The sequence below is a fragment of the Triturus cristatus genome, chromosome 4_1 (assembly GCF_964204655.1).
Source record: "Triturus cristatus chromosome 4_1, aTriCri1.1, whole genome shotgun sequence".
NCBI lineage: Eukaryota > Metazoa > Chordata > Amphibia > Caudata > Salamandridae > Triturus > Triturus cristatus.
Window position 1 is genome coordinate 992,882,101 of NC_140585.1, and position 27,175 is coordinate 992,909,275.

Below are 27,175 nucleotides of genomic sequence, written 5' to 3' on the forward strand. Positions count from 1 at the left end.
GCAGCAGTGGACATCGAGTCATACTATTGTGCAACACATCTATTGACTATCAATGACTGGTGGTATAGTATTCAGGGGGACCCTGGCTATGAATCTGAGAGGTGGGCAATGAGAGACCTGCATATCCTTTCTTACTGTTTGGTGGTGGCGATATAAAGAGTCTTTCCCCAGTGATGAGGGTGGTGTTTAATTTGTGGTGCTCCTCCTTCCAACAGAAGGGGTAGTGGAACAAATTGATGGAATGGACGCCTATTTGTCGCAGTAGCCAACTTTCTCAGGTAACCACAGTGGAGGGTTTGAATAAGTGGGATCTCATTGGAACTTCTACACTGGTGGGTGCAATGAATGGGACAGTCCAAGTCGTTCCAAACTACAAACAGAATATGAACTTAATTGTAGCCAGGTCAATAGGTGTCTCCAACTCCTCAGTGCTCTGACCCCTTATGTAGCACACATTGCGGCTCTACACAAATTAATTTAATTGGAGGGCAAAGTACTGATGGATGACCTGGGGGGCCACAAGGTTGTACAGATATACCAAACAATCCTATCCAATCAATCTGACGTTTTTCAGACCCCCAGAGCTGCATGCGAGGCAGATGATGGGGGTTCTTGAAAACGAGGACTGGACGGACTCACTGGGGTCCGCTGTGGTAGCAGCCCCACTCTAATTCAGCTTAATTATCTTCACAGAATATACTTTATACAACATAGGCTCTGGCGCATGGATGTGATAGCATCCCAGAACTATCTCCAATGTGGTACAGAGGAGAGCACATTTTCTCACATGGTGTGGAGTTGCCCAACTCTACTTAAATACTGGTGTGTGATGACAGCCTGTCTAGGTGGAATCCTGCGTTGTCGATCCCCTTTGATCCAAAACTCACCCTGCTGCTATGCACCAACGATTTAGGTAGTAATAGATATTGATTGTCTCTCTCATACCTAGGCCTGACCCAAGAGAAGCGGGATATAGCACAGGAGTGGAAGGCTTCAGCCCCTCCATCTTTGGCAGAGTGGAAAAATGGTATAGACCATTGTATGGGGTTGGAGGTGGCAGTATATAAAGCAAGAAGTTGCCCTCAGAAGCACCCCAAGATACTTCAAGTATGGGCGGATTACTGGGATATCAAATTGGAACCTGTTTGAGCAATATGTCCATTGATGGATGATGAAATCAAGATGTTTACGGATTGTGGGTGGCGGGGTGATTGTGGGACATTAACTATTATCTGTAGATTTCTCTTCTGTTCAATTCATGGCTGTCGAGTTAGAGGAGATGGAGGAGGGGTATGTATGTGCAGACCTTTGTATTTTTCTTTGCCATTATTTGGATCGATGTTGACCTTTTGGGCTTTATTTCCTGTTTAAATAGCAAAGTCAATAAAAAAAGACATTTTATGATAAATGGTTTAAAAAATATAATTCAGGATTATTCCTGATTTGATCATATCTGTACTTAATAGGGTCTGTATTTTGTGTTCTAGTGACTGTGTATGTTCCTGTTCATTTATCACAGGTGCTTGAGCTAACTGAACATATCAAGGCTAAGAATGAGGAGGATGATCCAGTTATTGCAGCCGTGAACACCAAAGTGGAGGAGTGGAAGGTATAGAATTCAATTTAGTTTTTACTCTGATCTAATTATTGTACAGAAAGTAATTGTAGTATGTGTAAAACATTTATATTAATATTTATTTTTCAGAGAATCTTGGTTTCCAAGGATGATGAAATCATTGAGTACCAACAGACGTTGCATGACCTGAGAGAAAAACTCAAAACTGCCCAACTTGATGCTGATAAAGGCAATGTTATGGCTCTTCAACAGGTAACCGTTGACATGTGATGTCTTTGGGTGGCTTGTACAGTAGTCTACCATTCAAATTACTGTACTCAAAAAGAAGAAAAGGTAACAAATTGAGAACAACACACATTTCAAGTTAAGCAGAGCTTACTGTTGGCGTGTTGCCTATTTCTAAGTACTACAAATTTTGGAAGATAACCAAATAAACCTGATGGTCATGGTATGATCAAGTGCAGAAGACAATTTTAGAACTTTGTTCTCATGGTTTCATAGTCCACAGTTGAGCAAATAGACCACATCTTTTACTGAATCCTTGAAATTTAGAAAACAGAATTTTGGAAGCATTATACTCAGCTTTATGCTATGTTTCATGAGGTACTTTATGCTTATTGAGTATTTTTTTTTTTACTGTACATAGGTCAGTTTAATGATTTATTACTGATATTTTGTGATAGGATGTACCTCTGTTCCAATGCCAGGTAAAGGTAAGTTTTCACTTTTGTGCTGCTTATAATAGTTTGCTGAATATGTCAGCCTACAAGGGGTGCTGCATAGATATGGCAAAAAACATCTCCTATAATGTCGGTGCTGCTCATTCTGGCGCCAGGTTTCCCACTGTCAGAAGTCTGTTCTGGGTGTAAGTGAGGATTATCAGGGTTTTAGGTCTTGTGAAGCTTACTTATTGTAGAGGTACAGGCATTAGATATTGCAGTTGTCCATTAGGTTACAAATGCTGCCTGTATCCCACTACAAAACTTACAGAAAGTCAGTTTCTACATTGTCCCAGAATGTGCAACACCACAACAGTGTCAGATAAGAAGTTGTGTGAGTATGTAAAGTACATCGTGTTGACTAAACTGCCCTGAAGTGCAAAATACAATATGTCAGAATGGGAAGCTAAACTATAAAGCAAGTATGCACATTGACAATAAGCTTTCCCTCCCCACTCTTGTTCCTGTGTGCTCCCTATTCTCTGTGCTGGAAACTGTTTACTTTGAGCTACAGGGGTTGCTAACTGATGGCAGGTCTAATACCACCTTCTTAGTGCGCTACTGAACAGACAGATGGAGGCCAGTGCTCCCTTCTTTCCCATGGTACTTCTGAGATCTGAAAGAAACACGTTAGTTAGATTCCTCACCTTAGAATATCCCCAGGCGTCAGACTGGATCCGGAAGATTTTTCGTCAGCAATACCCCTTGCGCGTCGCTAGGCGTCGTCTGCGGCTCCGCGTCCGTTGTCGGCGTCGTGCGCCGGAATGACGTCGTCGGAGTACTTAGACGCCGCCCTCGCGCGCTGACGTCAGTTCTCCTTTTTTCCGCGCCAGTAAGCGCAGATCCGGGAGAGCTACTCCTTTAGTCAATTTTTGACTAACTTTTTTGATCCTTTTTGATCTTGTCTCAACTCCTGTGCCGGTAGGATGCCTGGTTTTAAAGCCTGTGCTGACTGTAGCCGCTTGATGTCGGTTACGGACCATCACCGCCGGTGCCTTTACTGCTTGGGCCTCGACCACGACGCGGAGTCGTGTTCGGACTGCAAGGCCCTGACCTCGAAGGCTAGACGGGAGCGGTCCCGTAAGCTTCTCGAGATTCGCCACTCGGCTCCGCGCGCCTCTCGATCCCGGTCCAGGAGGAGGTCCAAGGGTCGGTCGCGGAGCCGCAGCCGACGTCACCATCGGTCGTCGGGATCCAAGTCTTCGGGTAAGTCGAAGCATTCCAAGAAGTCCAAGAGGCGACACCGCTCTTCGGACTCCCCTCGCGCGACACCGCTCTTCGGACTCCCCTCGCGCGACTCGGCCGAGGATCAGGGTGGTTCCACCCCCGCGGCTCCGGCGGAGCCGCAGGCGCCGCGCAAGTCCCCATACCCACCGGTCCCTGGGACTGACGCGACGCCGGCGGAAGTCAGTGCCTTCCTCTCGGCCATGAGGAGCCTGGCTCCGCCGTCGACGCCCGCTGGCGCGCCTTCGGGCCCCGCGGACCCGACTGGGCTGCCTTGCCTGCCGGCGGCTCCGGCCCCGGCGCCGTTGACGGCTCCGGCCTCTACGCCGCAAGCACCCGAGGGACCCGTTCCCGAGTCCCCGCCGACGCCGGTCGACCTCGTAACGCCTCCTCTGCCGCCGTCGACACCGATACCACCCCCGACGCCGACGTCGACTCCGCTCGACGTCGAGCCCCAGTTCAGCCCCACTCCGGGCCCGGCACCGATACGGCATCGATGGACGCCGCGTTCGGCGCCGCTGGAGACACATTATGTCTATCACCCGGCTCCGTTCCTTCCTCCTGTATACCAGGAATCGGATGATGGGGACAACTGGGAGGGATCCGAGGATCCTATGGCCCTTCAGGCTCAAATGTCACAGGACTGGGCAGATGAACTGGGGGAGGGCAGTGGCCTGGATACCTCTCTGGACACTGGATTCGTCTCTCCTCTGACTGTGGCTTCGGAGGAGGGCGCTGCTTTCTCTGTGGTGCTGCGCAAGGCGGCCGCAGCCCTTGGGCTCGAACTACCTGCCGTGGCTGTGAGAACTAACGTCCTCACTGAGGTGCTTCAGTCTGCAGCAAGCTCCACTGAGCCTCTGCTGCAATTCAATGAGGCCCTCATTGACGTTCTGCAGGGCACCTGGTCCAAGCCCTCCACAGTTCCTCCTGTGGACAGGAACGTCGCCAGGCGCCACCGCCCTGCTCCGGGCGACCCCAGTTTTCTGTCCCAACACCCTACCCCCGAGAGCCTGGTTATCCAGGCCTCTACCTCCCAATCCTCCTTCCCGACCGCCCCGCCGGACCGGGATTCCAAGAGACTGGAACAGTTTGGCAAGAAGCTGTTCTCCTCCCTTAGTTTGGGCCTGCGGTCTTTGAACACCGCCTGTCTCTTGGACCGTTATTCCCACTCTCTGTGGGATGCGGTGGAGGACGTGCTGCCCCTGTGTCCGGAGGAGGTCCGGACACGACTTACCCAGGCTCTGGCCGATGGGACGGATGCAGCGCGACATGCTATCCGATGTGGGCTTGACACTACGGACTCGCTGGGTAGGGCCATTTCTACCACAGTGGCGCTTAGACGTCACGCCTGGCTGCGGTCCACGTCATTTTCGGGCGATGTCCAGAGCACTCTCATGGACATGCCCTTTGATGGCACTCGCCTTTTTGGCGAGAAAGCGGACAGTGCGCCGAATCGCTTTAAGGACTCCCGGGCTACGGCCAAGTCCTTGGGCCTCTCGGCCCCGCGGTCGCAAACTTCCGCCTTTCGCCCCTTTCGTGGCCAAGGAAGGGGTGCCTCCTCACGTGCGCCTGGCCACCAGCCGCAGAACCAACCTGCGCACGGTCGCGGACGTGGTTTCCGCCGAGGCGGTTCTGGAGGACGACGAGGTCAGTCCACATCCACCCCGGCAGCATCCGCCTCAAAGCCTTCCTAGTCCGAGCTTTCAGGCCCATTCCACGCCAGTGGGCGGCAAAGTTCGCCATCACCTGCTCCACTGGCGGTCCATCACATCGGACAGGTGGGTGCTGCAAATCGTCCGAAGGGGCTACTCCCTCCCCTTCGAGACGACCCCTCCAGCCATGCCACCGCAGCACCACCGTATCTCGGGGGATCATTTGAATCTTCTCCACGAGGAAGTTTCGGCCCTCTTGGCCAAGGGGGCCGTCGAGCGCGTTCCGAGCCCAGAAGTAGGTCGTGGTTGTTATTCCCACTACTTTCTGGTTCTCAAGAAGGGCAAAGGGGGCCTACGCCCTATCTTGGACCTCCGGAACGTCAATGCCTTCCTCCGGAAGGAAAGGTTCAAGATGTTAACTTTGGCTCAGGTTCTAGCTGCCCTAGACCCCGGAGACTGGATGGTAGCGTTGGACTTGCAGGACGCATATTTCCACATCCCCGTCCTGCCGGCCCACCGGCGTTACCTGCGGTTCACGGTGGGCCAAGAGCACTTTCAGTTTACCGTGCTCCCCTTCGGCCTCACCAGTGCCCCTCGGGTGTTCACGAAAGCGATGGCGGTGGTCGCAGCTCATATGCGCAGATCAGGGGTTCCAGTCTTCCCCTATCTCGACGACTGGTTGTTGAAGGCGGGCTCGCCCCAGACAGTCGTCTCCCACCTCCAGACTACGGCGGATCTCCTGCATTTGCTGGGATTTTCCATCAACGTGCCGAAGTCACACCTGAGTCCCTCTCAGAAGCTCCTCTTCATCGGAGCGGTTCTCGATTCGGCGCAGTTCCGGGTCCATCCACCGGAACAGCGGGTCCGGGATATACAGGCCCTGATTCCCATCTTTCGGCCTCTATCCTGGGTTTCGGTCAGGCTAGTGTTGCGGCTTCTGGGGCTGATGGCCTCCTGCATCCTACTAGTGCATCACGCCAGGCGGCGCATGCGGGCTCTGCAGTGGGACCTGAAGTTTCAGTGGGCCCAGCATCACGGCAACCTGTCCGACCATGTCTTGATCTCGGAGGGCACTGCACAGCAGTTGCAGTGGTGGCTCACGGACCGCGATTGGGTCAAGGGCAAGAGCCTCTCCCTTCCCCAACCGGAGCATGTCGTAGTGACGGATGCATCCCTCCTGGGATGGGGTGGCCATGTGGGAGAGGCGGAGATCAGAGGCCTCTGGTCTCCGGCGGAGTCTCGTCTCCACATCAACCTGTTGGAGTTGAGAGCGATCCGACTTGCACTGAAAGCCTTCCTTCCCTCTGTCAGGGGAAGTGTCGTGCAGGTGTTCACGGACAACACCACCGCCATGTGGTATTGCAACAGACAGGGCGGGGTGGGGTCGTGGACCCTTTGTCAGGAGGCTCTGCGCCTCTGGACATGGCTGGAACACCAGGGCGTCACCCTAGTGGTTCAACATCTGGCGGGCTCTCTGAACGCCAGAGCAGACGAACTCAGCCGCCGGTGCATGATGGATCACGAATGGCGTCTGAACTCCGAAGTGGCGCAAGGTCTCTTTCAGCAGTGGGGAGAGCCTTGGTTAGATCTATTCGCCACCGAAGAGAACGCGCAATGTCAGCAGTTCTGCGCGTTGGAATTTCCAAGGCGGCACTCGCTCGGCGACGCTTTTCGTCACGAGTGGAGTTGCGGTCTGTTGTATGCCTTTCCGCCTATACCACTTCTGCCCAGAGTGCTGAAGAAGATCAGGCGCGACCGGGCCCAAGTCATCTTGGTGGCTCCGGACTGGGCACGAAGGTACTGGTATCCCGAGCTACTCAGTATGTTGACCGATCCTCCGATGCGTCTGCCCCTTCGGGAGGATCTTCTGTCGCGGCAGCAGGGGACGGTCCTCCACCCGAACCTGTCCAGCCTCCACCTCCATGCGTGGAGATTGAGCGGCGGCAGTTGATGTCATTTGACTTGCCTCCTGAAGTCTGTGATATCATTCTGGCAGCCAGGCGTCCCTCCACAAAGACTGTATACGCCTGCCGGTGGAACAAATTTGTGGCATGGTGCACAGCAAAGGCTGTGGATCCCCTTTCCGCCCCTCTTTCTGAGGTTCTACTGTTTCTTCTTTCTTTGGCCCGGCAGGGCTCTGCCCTGGGCACCCTGAAAGGTTATCTTGCTGCCATCTCTGCCTTCTTGCGGCTTCCTGATCAGCCTTCTCTTTTCAAGTCCCCTGTAGTTACACGCTTTCTAAAAGGCATTACTCACACGTTCCCTCCTGTCCCTTTTGTAATGCCTCAGTGGGACTTGAATCTTGTTCTCACATTTCTAATGTGCGCTCCTTTTGAGCCTCTTCATAATTGTCCTCTTCGTCTGCTGACGCTTAAGACTGCTTTTCTGGTAGCCATCACCTCGGCTAGACTGGTGAGTGAGCTCCAGGCTTTATCTTCAAAGCCTCCTTTTCTCTCTGTTCATCCGGACAAGGTTGTCCTTCGGCCTCGGCCCTCCTTTCTTCCGAAAGTGGTGACTCCATTTCATCTTGGGCAGTCTGTCACCTTGCCCACCTTCTTTCCGCCTCCGCATCCTTCCAAAGAGGAAGAGAGGCTCCACCGTCTGGACCCAAAACGTGCGCTCTCCTTTTATCTGGACCGCACAAAGCAGTTCCGGGTGGACGACCAACTTTTCGTTGGATACGTGGGTGCTAAGAAGGGGAAAGCTGTGCACAAACGGACCATCTCTCGGTGGGTCGTTTTGTGCATCAAAATTTGTTATTCCTTGGCAAAAAAGGACCCTCCTGTTGGGCTGCGCGCCCATTCTACTCGGGCCACAGCGGCTACTACTGCTTTGGGACGGGGTGTCCCTTTGCAGGACATCTGTCAGGCGGCGACGTGGGCTTCGCTACACACGTTTGCCAGGCATTATTGCCTTGACAGCCAAGTCCGGAGGGATGGCTTCTTTGGCCGTTCTGTCCTCCAGGACTTTCTGGTGTGATCTTGGTTCGCAGACCCACCACCGGGGATGGTATTGCTTGGGTATCTATTCTAAGGTGAGGAATCTAACTAACGTGTTTTTTTCAGATGAATAAGTTACTTACCTTCGGTAACGATGTTTCTGTAAGAAAGATTAGTTAGTTAGATTCCTCACCGACCCACCCATCCTCCCCGTTCTGCGAACTGACATCTAGGGTTAAGATTATCCTTTTCAGGCCCCTAGATTTTATTTTTGGCACCAGTGTCGGTCTTTGCATGGCTCTGCGTTCCTGGCGCGGAAAGCTATGCACAAGAACTGACGTCAGCGCGCGAGGGCGTCGTCTAAGTACTCCGACGACGTCATTCCGGCGAACGACGCCGACGACGGACGCGGAGCCGCAGACGACGCCTAGCGACGCGCAAGGGGTATTGCTGACGAAAAATCTTCCGGATCCAGTCTGACGCCTGGGGATATTCTAAGGTGAGGAATCTAACTAACTAATGTTTCTTACAGATACATCGTTACCGAAGGTAAGTAACTTGTTCTTCACTCTTGCAGAGAGTCCGAGTGGGCCTCATGCTGCAGCCTGTAGCTCTGTTTTCCATGGAGGAACCCTGCAATGACCTTGTGAAACTACATGTAAAATAGTACCGTTTAATAGGCCTCATGGTTTTAAGGGCCCAAAAAAGAAGCTACCTTAATTAGGGACACCGTGAAAAATCTGAACCGGTTGCTGCCGACATGTAATGTAGCACTGTTTAATAGGCTGCTTATTTATTAGGGGCCAGAAAAAGAAGCTCCCTTTATAGGACACCTCGAAAGATCTGCAGTGGTGGCTGCTTGATTGTGTTTGACCCCGCGGCAGGCCCCTCTCCCTACCTCACCTGATCAGTCGTAATGGATGCATCACTGCTGGGTAGGGGAGGTTATGTGGGAGAGGTGAAGATTCGAGGACTCTGTTCTGCAGCAGAGGCTTGCATGCTCATCAACTTGTATGAGTTGCAAATGATTAGCTTGGCACTAAAAGCATTCCTCTCAACCATCACAGGAGAACAAGTGCAGATTCTCATGGACATCACAACTGTCATGTGGTATTGCAACAAAGAGAGCAGTGTGGGGTGTGGTTTCTGTGCCACAGGACCTTACGTCCCAGGAAGTGAGTGATCAATCAGGGCATTTATTTCCTGATTGCCCAGCACCTTGCAGGATATTTAAACGTCAGTGCAGACAAACACAGCCGCCCTGCCTAGCGAATCTCCACTGATAGTGATACTCAGAGGTGACTTAGGGCATCTTCCATCAATGGGGAGAACTCTTGCGCGATCTATTTACCACCACAGAGAGCTCGCAGTGTCCAAATGTTTGCGCTTTGGAGTTTCCAAGACAATCTCTCCTCAGAGACTCCTTCTGCCAGCATTGGGCATCGGGACTCCTGTACACCTTTCTGTCCTTTCCTTTCCTGCCCAGAGTGTTGAAAAACATCAGGAAAGAACGGGCACAAGTCATTGTAGTGGCACGGGACTGAGGAAGGAGAATGTGGTACCCAGAACTTCTAGCCATGAGCACATGTCTTCTGATTCGCCTGCCCCTTCGGGAGGACTTCCTCTTACAGCAGCAGTGTTCAGTTCTCTACCAGAGCCTGCACAACTTATACCTACATGTATGGAGACTGGGCCGTGACATTTGATGGCCTTCAGCCTCCCAAAGTGATTGGTGCCATCTTGAAAGTGAGCTGTCCAGCTGCCAAGTCTGTTTACTCAGTCCCTTGGGAAAAGTTTGCTGTCTTGTGTTCCTCCGAACATCTCCAACCACTGAATGCACAGTTAGCAGATGTTTTCTATCTTTAGCCTAGCAAGACATTGGTGTGGCAAGAGTTAAAATTTACCTTTCTGCCATATTACGTTACCCCGATCAGCCATCCATTGTCAAGTCGCCTGGTGTGATGTGTTTTCTCAACGGGCTTGTCCACATGTTCCCACCAACACAGTTTATTATGCCGCACTGGGACCTTAATTTGGTACTCACCTACCTTATGTGTATGCCCTTCGAACCAATGCACAGTTGTCCTCTTTGTTTGCTTACCCTTAAAACAGCATTCTTCATTGCCATAACATTGGACACACGAATGAGTGAACTCCAAGCGTTGTTAGTAGTTCCACTATAAACATTATTATTTCTGAATACACTGGTTTTCCGGACAAAAGGGACATTCCTGCCCAAGGTAGTCATAATTCAAGAGGCATACTCAATTTGATTCAAAAGCATCCCACCTCACCATTCACCAAAACCATCATCGAAATGTGATCTATCCGATCTGTAAAACGAAACACAGCTCTTACTACAAAAGCAGGCGATAAAAAACTTCCATCAAACCAACGCAAAAACCGAGATACTTTTGATAACTAAGGAAAAAGCTTACCTAAACAATTTTGGGAGTTCATAAACCAATTTATCACTAAGGAAAACATTTGAATGTTGACTCCTCTTCGAATCTGCCCTCACATAAGAAGAGCAGATTGGTTTTGTGCTATAGATTTGCAGGACTCTTTTTCACATTCCGGTTTTATATCTCCGCAGAAAATATCCCAGATCCCTAGTAGGATACATTCATTATCAGTAGGCTTACTAACTTATTGTCTCAAATCAGCACCTTGAACTTTCTCAAAATCCATGGCAGTAGTTGTAGCTCATCTAAGGAAGAACAAGATTGTTTTTATCCATTCATCGACGACTTGTTGATCAAAGCAGATTCTCGTTTGAAGGCAGCACAGGACTTCAGGACCACAGCTAAGTTAATGACCAAGATGGTCCTCCAGATCAATTACAAAATCCACTGAAAAACCAGTGCGGTGTTTAGTATATCTTGGAGCAAAGATATACTTTTTGAAAATGTGTATACCTTTGGAAAAGAGAGTATCATCCATTCAAAAGAAATGTGCAGCTCTGGAAGATGCCGACAACCCAACGTCCGCAACGTGGCATCACTCCTAGGATCCTTGGTATCTTACATATTTATAGTCCCAGTCCCAAGGCTACTTATGAGACCTCTTCACCAATGTCTCAAAGGCCAATGGTCTTAAGAAGGACAATGCAGTTGACATTTGGTGCTGAAAATTATCTTGCATAGAGGTGCAGAACACAAAACTTACTATTGGGAGTTCCATTTCACAAATAGAATTGCACCCAAACTATTGTCTCTCGTGCTTCTCTAACAGGATGGGAAGCACATGTGGAACATCTGACAATTCAGGGCATGTGGCTGAAGAAAGAACTTATCACATAAATCATCTTGAAATGAAGGCAGCGCATTTAGACCTCAACGCCTTTTTAACATCCTTCTCAATGAAAGTGATGATTCAAACAGACCACACCAACAAACTGGGAGAGCAAGGTCAAGCCATATGTCTTTACAAGCTGAAATGATGTGCCATTGGGTTCTAGCAAGAGGTCTCACGCTCACAGCTATTTATATACCGGAGTACCAAACGTATAAGCAGATCATTATGAAGAAAATTACAAATGGGTACTCAACAACTATTTTATACAAGATATTTTAAAAGAATGTGATACTCCAACATTAGACTTATTCCAAACAGCTCAAAACAAAAAAATGCAGAAACTCCGCATCCTAAGTACAAGAACCAGGCGTGATGGTCAGTGCCCTTTTTCAGTTGATCAACTCCATTTGTCCTATGCCTTTCCACCCATCCCACTAATATTAAAACTATAGAAAGGAAAAACAAAAGTGATTCTAATAGCATCAGATTGGCCAAGACAATGGGGGTACCTAGACCTTCTAGAAATGTCCGTGTTACATCATATAGGATTACAATCCGTACGAGATTGTTTATCCAGCCTTAAGGGCCAAATACAACATATGACCCTGATTTAAACTTTGAACTTGGCATTTAAATCTAACCCCACTGCAAGAACATTGTAACAGAATTCATGTGTCCTTCCAGTAGGTCCGGTTATGCCTTAAAGTGGATAAGATTTTGCATCTAGTATCAAAACTATGGTCATGACCCTTTTACTGGCCAGCACAATGTAATATTGGTTTATCTCACAAAATCTAAGTGTCAAATTATATTGATAAAGGTTCATTTGGCTGGTATTACAGCTTACAGGATATCACCACAACAGATATCCTTCTTTATGATTCAGGTTGTCAAAGACTTCCTTGAAGGCCTGCATGTTTTTCCCTGAATAAAAAGACCATCACCTCCATGGGATTGAAGTTGGTTTTATCAAAACTAATAAGCCTCTGCCCTTTGAACCTATACCTAAATCTACTTTATAACAACATCTATGGAAAACTGCTCTCTCAGTAGCAATAACAACAGCGAGAACAGTTAGTGAGTTGCAGGCCCTCTCAGCAGTAGAACATTTTACAGTTTTTCATGACAATATGGTAGTCTTAAGAAGTCACCCCTGCATTTTACGAAGGTACTATCTGATTTTCACATAAATCAGTGTATTACACTTCCTACTTTCTTTCCTAACCCATCTACTCCCGCTGAGAGAACTCTTTAATCTCTAGATTCAAACAGGTACTTCATTTTTATTGAGATAAAACTGAAGATGTTAGAAAGACTGAACAGTTATTTGTAAACTATGATCATATTAGACAAGGTCTACCCACTTCGCAATCTATTGTCAGATAAATAGTAGCGTTTATCTCTCAAAGCTACCAGCTCTCTAAGCAGCCTCTTTCTGGCAAACCCAAAGCTGATTCCTCAAGAGGTAAGGCTGCAACCACAACCTGGCTTAGGCACGTTACAATTTCTGACTTCTGAAAAGCAGCAACATGGAGGTCATTGCATTAGACGCTACTATTTAGATACAGATACTTGAGCTGATGCTAAAATTGTCAAGAAACCTCTTTAACCCCTTCGCTGCGGCGGAAATTCCGCCGCAGCGCTGGGGGGTGCGGGGGGGCAGCGCGGTGGCGCGGTTATCATGACGGAGCCACTCCATCATGAGCCACGGTTGGGCTGTGCTCATGACGGAGTGGTTCCGTCATGACTCTGCCCACGGCGCTAATCGCCCGCACAGGCGGGGAAATAGCGCCGCGTGGGCGGCGCGGCCGCCAACGGCCGCAGCATGACGGAACCACTCCGTCATGAGCACACGGCAACCGTGGCTCATGACGGCGTGGTTCCGTCATGAGCACGGAACGAGTTAAATAGAAAGTAGCATTTATGCTACAGTCTTATAAATTCCTGTTAGCGAAGTTACTTCTTTGACATATCAGCTGCAATATGTATTTTCTTTTAGCTTGCTAGTCCACTCAAGCCTTCACGACTACCAATGAAGATCCTACGATGCAGAATCAAAGGTTACATACCAGTATCCCTGCCTCTACATCGTAAATATATTTATTGAAGTCCTAAACAACCTCCCATCCTCACCGGTCGTTTTTGAGCTAGGTAGTTTGAGGGTGTCTTGTAGACTTTAATTGTCAAACAATACAAGACATTGTGGGAAGGGGTGCCTCCCAGGTCCCTAAGGGGTCACGTTAATGTAGCCTATCAAGCTGCATTTTTACCTTCATGCACACAATGTTAAATGGAGTTCTACATGACAGATGTTGGAACTCTAGAAAGTTAAGCATCTTATTACAACATTTTTAGTATTCTGGAAAAATGGCATCTGTTATAGACTTCCATTGGACGTTTTTACAAAATTTCTGGTGTAAAGCTATTCTACAATGCTGAACCATGGAAGAATATCTATGTAAAAATGTGTTCAGGGTCTGCTCAGGCAGCTAGAAATTATTCAAGTTCTTATGGCTTCAATGAAGATTCCTACGATGCAGAACCAGGACTACAGGTATGTAATATTTTCCTTTTGTTGGAAACTTCTAACTGCAGATTCCTCATTTTAGAATACCCTTCGGGTATAAGACTGGATCCAGAGAATAGTGCTGCTGCATACCGATGAGTGCCATCATACGATGCCACATAGGCTCCATACTGCCCAGAAAGTGACGGAGAAGTCAGTCTATTTATTTGTTCTCCTTCTGATGCGGATCCAAATCTCCGCTTCCAACTTTGTTTGTCTTCCAACAGCTCCAAAAAAACGTTCTTACATTGTGTTAGAGAACAATGCCCCACTGAAAATGACAAGATTCAAGCTGTGTTGTGAGTGGGGGAGCAGATGTATGCCACGGACCTGCACAAGTTGTGTCTTTGGTACCTGGGCTTCGGGCAGGACTCAGAATTGTTTGATAAATGTGCCCTAATGCAACAGAGATGGTTCAGGACCAGGAGATGATGTTACATGTCTCGATTCACAAAAATAAGTTGCCTTCTTTGCACAGATACCACACCAAGACGTGGCCCATGGCTATTGTCGCAACTACTCCATTTTCCACTCAAAATCTTAGGGCAATTTGCAGTTCAAGTCCAAACGCACGCATGACAAAGTGAAGCAGGACCTCATCCTGTCACTCTGACTCAAAAGAGACGGTGCAAGGGCTTGAAGATGTAAGTCATACTCCCTCTATGTCACCGGCCACGGAACCGATTCCTCAGTTGGTCGTGACGTGCCCCACAGCAGATCGAGAACTTCAAAGAGGCCATGCTGCAAAACTTCAGTATGAACCACAGGGACCTCTAGTCTGATTACTGCTGGCGGGTTCCTCCCTGGGGCCGTCTGTCTCCTTGAGTTTCGTTACCAGGTCCAGACCAACTGTGGTACAGACTTCCACTCTAGTCCCTCCAACATCTAAGCCAGTCCCAAAGGCCGCAGGCTCCAGTCTATGATCCCACGCCAACACTTAAGTTGAATCCTAATCCAATGTCGGCTTGAGCTTGACCAATGTCATGCTACAAAACTACAAAAGCGTAACTAGTTGTCGTGTACCATGATACTAACTCTGTGCCTCTACCACATTGCAACTATCAGCAGAGGCTTAATTTTCTTTTTTGTCTGACACTTATGCTGTGCCAGATTAGGGTGCACCTCAGGATACTGAAGATGGTTAGGGGGTGGCATGATCCTCCCTCATTATGCTGAATCTGCCTTATACCTTGACTTACAAAACTGAAGTGGGCTTGATATCTCCTATACCTATAAGACAGAGCTTGACTGCCCACATAATCCACCAACAGAAGAAATTGTGTCATATGCAGTAGTGGTGCAGAGGGCAGCCAACTTGCTAGAATGACAGCTACCCTCCATTGAGTCCTACAAGTGTTTTGACAGAATTTTTTTTAACCTGGGCCAGCAACATATGAGCCTTGCTTCCATTTACTGATGTCTTCACAGATACTTTGATGGTAACCTGGTTGAAACCCTGTTCTTGCCTAACCTCTAGTCGACCTGTGCCCAATGACTTGGCTTTTTTCACCAAGCACCCCACTCTGGAGTGTCTCATTATACAGGCTGCAGCCAGAAATGTAAACCCTAATTAATTTGTACGGATCCCCTAGAACATCCTAAAGATTTGATGCTTTGGATGTTTCCTTTTGCCAGCGTGTAACTGTAATCTGTAAACACAGTCTGTATGCCTGATACACATGCCCCTTAGAACATTATGACCAACATCTTGCAGCAGTCCCAGAGGATTTTAGGGACTCTCTGGCTCGGATGATCCATAACTGGCAGGTCACAACTAAGTAAGTTATCCTTGTTTACTTTTATACCACAGTCTTCATTGGCAGGGCCAGTATTATGCTTCATAGACACACCTGGAAAAGGAAAACACAATTCTATGGTAATGTACTGGCATCACTAATGGTTATCCATTTTGATTGATCTCGCATTTTCTGAGAAAAGGCGGACTCCACTTTGGAATGCTTTAAAGACAGCAGAGCTATGGCTGACCGCTTTGAGCTGTTGACCTATGAAGGAAAATTTCCCACTAGTCCAGTGATGCAGTAGACAGCCCAGTCATTTCGGCAACATGGATACACAACCTCCAGGCAGTGTACTAGCTAGCAGGGTCACAAGTCCTCCAACACCTTTTGCCCTGCCACAACAGCCATCAAGCCTCTTTAGTTTTGCCTCGGGGAATGCTCATCCATTGGGGGAGCGAGATCCAGCACTTCTTGGGTTGGTCACCCATCATCTCGAAAACGTGGGTCTAGCACATTGTTAAAAAATTGCTACGCCCTACCATTTCTCTCCTCCCAACGTCCTCCCCAAGCCAGAACAAATTTAGGAGCAGCATTCGTCTGTTCTGCTACAGTAGGTTCTCCTGTTGCTTTCCAAGTGTGCCATAGAGCAGTTACAAGACTATGAGAAAAGCGGGATTGTTGTTCCTGTTGCTGATTTATCCTGAAAAAGGAGGTGGGCCTCCAAATCCTGAAAAATTAAAAATGCTCACATTGGCTCAGGTTCTGGCTTGCGCGTACTGGGTAGACTGGATGATATCTTTGGACATGCTGGACTCATATTGTCTTATGCCTGTCCTGCAGCCCCACAGGCATTACTTGTAGCTGAAGGTGGGTCAGGGGCAAATTCAGTTTGCTGTGCTCCCCTTCTGCTTCGCTGTTGCCACGCAGGTGCTCACAAACGTAAAGGTGGTTGCAATTGCTTATCATCAGAAGTAGGAAGTTACTATATTCCTGTACTTTGGTGACTAGCTACTGAAGGCAGACTCTACGAATGACAACATGTCTCCTAATTTTAATGGCGTTCACCTTGGACAAGGTGAAGTCACACCTGATTCCATCACAGAGGTTTCCATTCATTGGGGCGATCCTAGACACAGTGAGTTAAAACCTTCTCCTCTACCACAGTGAATCCGGGACATTTAAGCTGTGATCCCAAAGTTTCAGGGTGAATCCAGATAAGGGTGGCGCTGAGGCTTCTTGGCCTCTAAACCTCATGCATCCTCCATGCCAACTCTGTCGGGTGACCTTCTTTCCAACACTGTCCAGGTCTCAAGGGGGATGTCTCACAATCTGTATTGTTGGCTGGCCAATCACAATCTGTCCTGTGACAGGCCGCTGTCCCATCCCCACATAGAGCTGATGATGGTGATGGATACATTATTAGTGGGTTTTGGAGGGGTCACTTGGGAGAGGTGGTGATCTGATCTTCAGTAGAGGGCCTGCTTCCCCCCCAACCTGTTGGCGCTATATGTCATTCATCTGGGCCTGAAGGCTTTCCTTATGTCAATCAGGAGGAGGCTGATGCAAGTTCTCATGGAAAAATGACTGCAACTAGGAGGGCATTATGGGATCTTTGGTCCTGTGCCAGGAGGTGTTGGGTCTCTGGAGATGCTGAAGCTGTTTTGTGTCATGGTTAGGCTTGGAAGGAAACTGCCATTTTACATACACACTAGTCTTTTCCTAAGTTGCCTCCATCTCACACTATGACTTTTGACACACATTTGCGTCCTTGACAGTGCGGATTTGTTTCCTTGAAACTATACTTGTTTACAAAATCAACGTCGCAAGAACTCTATCGTGACACTGTGAACATCATGTACAAGGTCTGTACATACATTGTGCACATGGGATTATTTGTTTTTGTCCATTCGGCGCCACAGCTATCTATAGCACATAAACACTGGCTGCCTAAGTAGAATCTCGGCCTAGGGGAAGGATGCTTACTGTTATAAATAAACAAGCATTTCCAGCTTGAGGCAGAAGAGCACTTACTGTCATTTGCGAGGCACCACGCTGATCTCTCGGCAAGGGATGTCTAATTCGTGACCACGACGGGGGCCCGAGTTCTTTCCCTTCAGGTAATGAGGTTGGATCATCTGATGGGGGATTTCTGGCAGAGTACACACATTCACCCTAGGCATTTAGGTTTGTGAATTCCGAGTAGGAGTATCCTATATCTATCTATCTGTCCATCTATCCATCCTGTTCACTGTTCTGATATTGCTAATCACTTTCATCTTCTTCTGTCTATTGATCATTACAGTACATATATTTTATGCAAGAATCACTTTGGTACATACATAATTGAAAATGTCCCACTGTGTGTTCCTTGTATATTTCTCCTAGTGACTGAGCGAAAGGTTTCTAGATCTGTTACCATGATCCCTGGGAGAGATCAGGGTTGTCATGTTCTGTGGTTGCCAAAACTATTTGCCACCCATCTAAGTTTAGGGGGGGGGCTTATGGTGGCACTGTGAGCAAGCTGGTCTCTAGGACAACATATCCTGTGGGGGTGCAGGAACTTAGTCTGGCACCATCCCTATGCTTATTTTGCCCAACATATGCACATTTCCTACTGGGAAGTGGAGATCTACACAACAGAGGACACAATGTATTCCTGGTTGTGAACCATTTTGTGGGGTCCCTGAATGTCTTAACGCACAAACTTAGCAGATGCCGTGTAGCAGATCGCGAGTGGCTTCTTCATTCTGAGGTGATGCTAGGCATCTTCGACCAGTGAGTAGAGCCCTAACTAGATCTTTTTGCCACTGCCGAGATTATGAATTCTCAACAATATTGCACATTGAAGTTTCTGCAAGAGCACTCTTTAGTAGAGTATTCTGGCTGGAATGGAACAAGGGACTCTTGTATGCTTTCCCACCACTACCTCTCATTCCCCGGGTCCTGAAGAAGATCAAGAACTACCAGGTTCAAGTCAACTTGGTTGCCCCGGATTTGGCCAGGAGAATGTTGTTGCCAAAGCACCTGAGCATTATCATCTCTCCTCTGACTATGCTACCACTTCAGGAAGTCTCTTGGCAGCAGGGCAGTGTCCTCCACAAATTACACCTTCCTGCATGGAGATAGGGCAGCATCAATTGTCTGCTTTCGATTTGTTATCTGAAGTGGTGGATGTCAGCCTCACAACCAGACACCCCCTTCCAAATCATTCTAGGCTGGATGCTGAGACAAGTAGTAGCCTGATATGGGGCCCGGTACATTGATCCTGCTGTTGGGTGTCCTGTTTGTTTTGTCCTCAGCCAAGCAAGGCGTTGCAGTGGGCACTCTAAAAGGTTATTTGTCTGGCCTTTCTACGTTTGCCTATCCAATCTTCTTTGTTTAAATCACCTGCTTTGTTTAGGTTTATTAAAGGTTTGCCAAACATGCCCTCCTTCCAACACCAACTCATTTGTGTTGCCACTGTGGAACCTTAACATGGTCTTAGCAGTCTTCATGCCTACACATTTTAAGCCTATCCATAGCTGCTTGCTGCTTCTCCTCACCATAAAAACTGTATTCCTCCTTGGCGATTATGTTACCTCATTGTGCGATTGAATTGCAAGCACTCCTAATGCATCCACCTTACACAACTTCTTTCTGAACTCTGGCTGCCTTCTTACCTAAAGTTGTGACTCCTTTTCGTGTTGAGCAGCAAATTACTGTACCAGTGTTCTTTGCTCCCTCTCTCACGCCTTAAAAGAGGAGGAGAGGCTTCATTGGTTGGACTCAAACAGTTATTTAAGCTTTTGCACAGATTGTAACTAGGACCGTCGATTGGAAGATACCATTTTTGTGGGATACTTCGGAGCTCAGAATGGGAAGGCTGTGCAGAAGAGGACCTGATCAGATAGGACAAGCCATTGCATTTAGATTCACCACTCACTGGCCAAGAAGCAGCCCCCAGAAGGTCTACTCTACCAGGGCCAGTAATACTACTGCATTGGTGTGAGGGATGTTTGACCTTGATATCTGCCAGGCTACGTCATGGGCATAGGTGCATATGTTCATGAAGTAGTACAACAACTTCTGGCGGGAAAGACACTTCGCCTGCTTGGTTCTGCAGTACTTTTTGGGCTAAGCTCAGTCAGCAAACTATTGCTTTGGTACCTGTTCTAAAGTGAGCAACCTTTTGATAATGCACTTTCTGGTGAATATTCTATCCACAGAATACTCACTGTCCCTCCCTCTTCCTGTTCTGTGAAGTGGCTACTTTTTAACATCTAAAAATGTTCTAAATTAGTATTTACCACGCTTTTACCAACGATTGTTTGCTTTCCTTGTATGAGGGCACAGAAAAGAAAAAGTCACGATATAGACTTAATTGTGTGCGTTAGTGCTGATCTACGATTCCATTACATCTCTTTAGGGGCGGTATGGAGCCAGTGCAGAGCTATATGACGCCACCTAGTGGTGCATGAGAACACGGCAAAATAATTCTATAGTTGTAGTCTGACGCACGGAGTATAGTCTAAGTGGACTAATCTAGGACAAAATGAGATTTCTATTGCAAATAAGATGTAAACATCATAACATGAATTATTTGCTATGAAGTGATCGAAAGATGATTTTTCTTCTCCCACTTTCATGTGTCCATGCTTAAACAATTAGTTAAAATGTGGAAGGTTGTAAGTTGTATAAAATAGAATCTTATTAATTGTGTGTCATGCCCACTTAATTATTTGCTGCTTCAGTATGGTAGTTGTAGTGATGTTCATTGTAAATGATTTCTTTTTGCAGGCTGTACAGGATCGAGACAACCAAATCACAATGCTGTCAGAGCAAGTGGAACAATACACCAAAGAAATGGAAAATAATGCACTTATCATAGAGGACTTAAACATTCAGCTCCAAAAGGATAAAGGTGAATTTCATTGGCTTAGCTACATTGACAAGTTCTAAAGTATTTTTCTGAAACTAAATGTTCGAGGCATATGAGCTGCAGATTGTACACTTAGCATAGGTCGCCATCTGGTGTTGGGCCCGGATGTTTGCAGTTTGTTTTTCTTCTTGGACAGTCTTTGGAAGTCACGAGTTTGGTGACTCCTCCTTCGGTCCGTACTGCGCATGGGCTTCGGCTCCATCCTCAGATTGTTTTTTTTCCGCCATCGGGCTCGGATGTGATACTTCGTGCTCCGGCTTCGAACTTCTACGGTTCCAGCCTCGACGGAAAATCCTCGATTCTTCGAGTTCCTTCATCATCTTCATCTCTCGAAGCGGCACTTTTCTCCATCCCGTACATCGACACCGGCCTTCGGGCCCTCCGCGACTCCGGTCCCGGCCGATGGAAAGGACTCCGTTCAAAAAGTGCCCAAAATGTGGGTCTAAATTTCCCCACACCGACCTCCATCAGGTGTGTAACCTTTGCCTCTCTCCGGAACACGAGGCTAGAGACTGCCCCGCCTGCAAGTCTTTTCGATCGAAGAAGACCATCCGAGATCGAAGAGCTCGACGCACCATGGCGCACTCATCCTCTGCAGCTCCACCGGACATCTTCGGAGACGACGCCGAAGCTTCGGGGCAAACACACACCGAGCAGGAGGAAGACGTCGTCAGCGCTTCCGAGGCCGACGACTCCGACGTGGAGGACGTTACACCAGCGCAGCGGGCCGTGAGTACTATGCCCCCTCCCACCCCCGCGCCGAAAACCAAAGAGACTCAGGTTACTCCCTCGCCTGCCGGCCTGGGCAAAACCAAAACCAAAACTTCGATCACCCCACCTTCGGGCCCGGTGTCGAAGCACCCAAAGTCTCATGGCAGCTCGGGATCGAGCCAGCCGACACCCGGTGCCGAAAAACAGCATCCGGCACCGAAGACTGCAAAATCCAGCTCGACTCCGAAACCACCGGTGCCGAAGCCTGGACACTCGGCGCCGACCAAACACAAACACAAATCTGTCGGCACCGACGCTCCGGCGCCGAAACATCATTCGACGCCGAAACACCCGGAGACCTTAAAAAAGCATGGCGCACACAGACCATCGAAACCCCCGGTTCCGAAATCACCGGTGCCGACAGACGACTCGACACCGTTGGCTCTGTTTACACCAGACCCTTTACAAAAGACTTTGTCCAAAGATCCAAAGACTGGGCTTCTGACTTTAACTACCAAGAAAAGACGCCTTGATGCTCCGGCTCCTCCTCCTCCACCCAAAAGGAAGGACTCTGCTACTTCTCCCCTCAGAGTGCCCTCCCCACTGTGGAAATGTGGATTTTCCTGATCAGTTATGTCCCCTATCTTGGACCCCAACGATTCTATGTGCATGTCACAAGTACATGTATGTTCCCTCCAGTTCCAGTTTCCAAGACGCAAACATATGTGTGTCTACCGTCGACATGTTCTCTGTCAGATCCGCCATCAATGGGCTGGATATTCAATTCCTAAGTATGAAAAGCCACCGACTTTATATGGCTAAGGTACTCCATTTTTACAGTTCAGGCAAGTAGGCCCGATTCTTTCCTCAAAGCCTTTCCCTGCTCTCTGTCTCTGACAGTTTCAGCTTGAGCTCGCATCTGTATCCATGAACTTTGTCCTACTCCCTGTGCAGCTAACGGTGCCTGCCTCGGCCAGTTTTCGCCTGCCTGCCAAGAAGCTGTATTTCACCTTCGAATTATCTATTTTGCTCTTCAGCCGATGCATTCCTGTCTAGTGATTTAGGTAAACATTTCCTTTAGCTCACAAGCAAAGGACTCAGCCTTTCCGTCCTCCTGCAAGTGATTCATAGCCCTGTTGCCATGGAAAGTTTTCTGCCCCTCGCTTCTCATATAGACACTTAGACGCTTGTACACGCACATACAGTTAGTATAGAATAGATTCTGTCCGAGAGTCCTTCCTTGTGGATAACATAGTTCTCTAAACATAGGATGTTAGATATGATTTGGGATTAGGTTGACATGACCCCCTAGACTTCTCGTCTCCACATGTAGAGCTAAATGTCAAGTCCCCTTCACCCCCTAGTTGCACGTCAATCACACGTCATGCTGCTGCGCACGCATCCATGTTAAGTATTATCGTATAGATCCACCTATGTAAGATAATGAGAGCCAATCACGTTTCTTTTTGCTCCTTATTACGCCTAGTTTCAATTACGTATCACTATGTTAATTTATCTTATCAATTGTTACGCCTTTTTGCACTTGTTTCATTGTAAATGTATGACCTATAAAAGTTACTTCTTGTCAATAAAGTATTGTACTTCACTTCCTGAACCCTCGTGGTGACGGAACCTGAAGGCCGCGACTCGAGTCGGCCATTTTGGATGGAATAAAGCCCATTTAGAAACCTCTTATACCACGGATTCTGCCTCTTGTTATTCTGAGCTATTTTACTTTATTTTAAAGATTCCGTATGAAATTCAGTTTCGGTAAAAAGAATATTTACCACACCACCACCGCCTCCCCTACCCACTCCACCTCCTCCACCGCCTCCACCTCACAGGTCTCCGCCACCTTTACCTCACTACGATCCGGCCCCATCCCCAGATCCGGATGATGGGGATCCGGACAATTACCCGGCGGGACGCCCCAATGGATCCCACTCCACCAGGGACCCCAGATCCATGGGAAGATTACAATAACCCTGATATACCCAATGTACCTCAGGACGACCTATACCCATCAAGGCCGTCTCCTCCAGAGGACTCCTTAGGGTTTCATCATTTAGTGCAGAGAGCAGCACACTACCATGGGGTGGACATGCACAGTGAACCAGTAGAAGAAGACTTCCTACTGGATACATTTGATATACAAGACAAATCTACTTCCATTTTACCCATGCTTAAGGGTGTCACCAAGCACGCTACAGAGGTGTTCAAAGACCCTGTCAGAGCCAGAGTACTGAACCCTAGAATAGAGAAGAAGTACAAGGCGGCACCCACAGACCCTGCTTACATCAAGGGCCCTGCTCCCCTAGATTCCCTAGTTGTCTCCACAGCTAGAAAGCGGGCTAACTCCCAATCCTCAGGAGATGCCCCACCGCCAGACAAAGAATCTAAACTTCTGGACGCGTCTGGTAAACGCACCGCCTCCCAAGCTGCAAACATGTGGCGCATTGCAAACACACAAGCACTGCTTACGCGATATGATAGAGCACACTATGACGAACTAGAGGCTCTTATGCAGCACCTTCCAGAAAAATACAAGCACAAGGCTCATGACCTCATACAGGAGGGTAAACTAATCACAAACACCTCCATTAAGTGTGCCCTCGATGCAGCCGACACTGCTTCTAGGGCCATAAATACCAGTGTCCTGCTTCGTCGCCACGCCTGGCTCAGGATCTCAGGGTTCAAACCTGAAGTCCAGGCATCCATACTCAATCACCCCTTTGACCAGGAAACACTCTTTGGGCCAAAGGTAGACGAAGCGCTCGAAAAGATGAAGAAAGACACAGACACAGCAAAGTCTATGGGGGCACTCCAAACACAAGCCTCCAAACGTTCCTTTCGACGCTCGTCCTTTCGTGGCACAGGTAGAGGCTCCTCCACCGATAACGCCTCTACCTCCTACAAGTCCCCTCCTCAAAATACCTTTTCAAAGGGCAATCAGAGAGGTGGTTACAGGGGTAACAACAATAAGGGCAGGGGCAAAACCAACAACACCCGTTCTGCCACCCCCCCCGCACAATGACTCCCCTCCGCTCCCCCCAGACCATTCCACTCCGGTCGGGGGCAGACTACAAAACTTTATCCACGTATGGGAGTCCATAACATCGGACAAATGGGTGACCCAAATCATTCGGTCAGGGTACTGTCTAGAGCTAACATCTACCCCACCCAATATCCCACCAAGGCACCGTCCAATGTCTCAAGAACATTCCACACTGCTCAAACAAGAGGTACTTTCACTCCTGCAAAAACATGCTATAGAGCAGGTCCCCGTCAACCAACGAAATCTAGGGGTCTACTCTCTATATTTCTTAATACCAAAGAGAGACGAGACCCTCAGACCCATTCTGGACCTCCGGCCTCTAAATGCCTACATACACTCAGACCATTTTCACATGGTCACTCTACAACAAGTCCTCCCACTCCTCTGCCAGGGAGACTTTCTCACAACCTTGGATCTGAAAGACGCATACTTTCACATTCCAATACACCCCTCTCACAGGAAATACCTCAGGTTCGTGGTGGACGGGCAACATTACCAATTCACGGTTCTCCCCTTCGGGGTCACCACCGCACCACGGGTGTTTACCAAATGCCTAGCAGTAGTAGCAGCACACCTCAGACGTCAACATATTCACGTCTTCCCTTACCTAGACGACTGGCTGATAAAAGCCGCGTCCTACGACCAATGTGTGCAGCATACAAACAGCACCATCCAACTGCTCCACCAGCTAGGCTTCACGGTGAACTACCAAAAGTCCCACCTCATACCATCTCACACAAAGCAATACCTCTGGGCCACTATAGACACCTCCAAGGGTATTGCCTATCCAAACTCAGCCAGAATCACAAGCATTCAAGCCTTACGCAAAACATTCCTTCCTCAGCACTCTCTTCCAGCAAGAGTGTTTATGAAGCTCATAGGAATGATGGCGTCTTGCATTTTCATAGTGCCCCATGCAAGACTCCACATGCGTCCACTTCAAGAGTGCCTAGCACAACAGTGGAACCAGGCCCAGGATCAGCTGACGGATCTGGTGTTGGTGGACGGCCGCACACATCACTCTCTGCAGTGGTGGAACACCACAAACCTTTCCAAAGGGCGGCCGTTCCTGGACCCGGTTCCGCAAGTGACTCTAACAGCGGACGCATCGCTCTCCGGCTGGGGAGCGCACCTTCTACACCTCACCATGCAAGGTCTATGGACGCCACAGCAAAAATCGCTCCACATCAACCATCTGGAGCTCTTGGCGATCTTTCTAGCCCTAAAATCTTTCCAAAAACAGATTTCGGGCAAAGCAGTCCTCATCCGCACAGACAATATGACTGCAATGTATTATATCCAAAAACAAGGGGGGACACACTCTCCCCAGCTCTCCCGCTTAGCCCAGAGCATATGGAGATGGGCAATTCCTCAAAACATCTTTCTCCTGGCACAGCACGTTCCAGGCGTACAAAACACCATGGCAGATCTGCTCAGCAGACAAACGCAACAAATACACGAATGGGAACTGCATCCACAAGTTCTTCACCCATTCTTCCAACAGTGGGGGCATCCTCAGATAGACCTCTTCGCCACCCACGAAAACAAAAAATGCCCAAGCTTCGCCGCCAGATACCCACACCCATTGTCCAAGGGCAATGCGATATGGATGAACTGGTCAGGCAGATTTGCATACGCCTTTCCACCTCTCCCACTAATTCCATTAGTGGTCAGGAAGCTACAACAGCACTCCCTCACACTCATTCTGGTAGCTCCGACGTGGGCCAGGCAGCCGTGGTACACCACGCTACTACAACTGTCAGTGGTACCACATCAAAAACTGCATCTATCCCCATGCCTCCTAACCCAGAACCATGGAGAAATCAGGCACCCGGACCCAGCTCAGCTCAACCTGGCGATCTGGCTCCTGAAATCCTAGAATTCGGATACCTTAACCTTCCCCCTGATTGTATGAACATCATCATGGAAGCCAGACGTCCTACCACTAGAGCATGCTATGCCGCAAAGTGGAAAAGATTTGTAATTTACTGCCGTAACAATACAATCAACCCTCTAGATGCATCCATACAGCACATCATATGCTATCTGCTCCATCTTCACAGGTGTAACCTGGCATATTCATCCATACGCCTACACCTAGCAGCGATCGCTGCTTATCTACAAAACAGGCAGCATTTATCACTCTTCAGAGTGCCCGCTATTAAAGCCTTCATGGAAGGCCTTAAACGAGTAATTCCTCCCAGGGCACCACCTTCCCCTGTATGGAATCTAAATTTAGTTCTTACACGACTAATGGGTCCGCCCTTCGAACCAATGCACAAATGTGAGCTACAGTTTCTCACCTGGAAAACAGCTTTCCTTGTAGCTATCACTTCCCTTAGAAGGGTTGGTGAAATACAAGCGTTCACCATACAGGAACCCTACATACAAATGCATCACAGCAAGGTCATACTTCGCACAAATCCGAAGTTTCTGCCCAAAGTCATTTCCCCCTTCCACCTCAATCAATCAGTGGAATTACCTGTCTTCTTCTCGCAACCCCAATCTGTTGCAGAAAGGGCCTTACACACACTTGATGTAAAAAGGGCGTTACTATACTACATACAAAGAACGCAACCCTTCAGGAAGACTAAACAATTGTTCGTTTCCTTCTCTCCACCACATAAAGGCAACCCCATTTCAAAATCAGGGATAGCTAGGTGGATTGTAAAATGCATACAAATTTGCTATCAAAAGGCAAAGAGAACATTATCTGTTCCCCCTAAAGCCCACTCTACAAGAAAGTTAGGGGCTTCTATGGCTTTTCTAGGGAATATAC

At 48.3% G+C, this 27,175-nt stretch overlaps 1 protein-coding gene across 4 annotated transcripts in view; it reads left to right on the forward strand.

The window, feature by feature from the left end:
* Window positions 1-27,175, forward strand: part of CEP290 (centrosomal protein 290) — a 1,516,454-nt gene that overhangs the window by 205,506 nt on the left and 1,283,773 nt on the right. For all 4 annotated transcript variants that reach the window (XM_085653911.1, XM_085653913.1, XM_085653912.1 and 1 more), the window contains exons 10-12: window positions 1,520-1,609; window positions 1,706-1,828; window positions 20,489-20,612. In XM_085653911.1, the coding sequence (XP_085510037.1) occupies window positions 1,520-1,609; window positions 1,706-1,828; window positions 20,489-20,612 (337 nt within the window). The remainder of the gene's footprint in view (window positions 1-1,519; window positions 1,610-1,705; window positions 1,829-20,488; window positions 20,613-27,175) is intronic.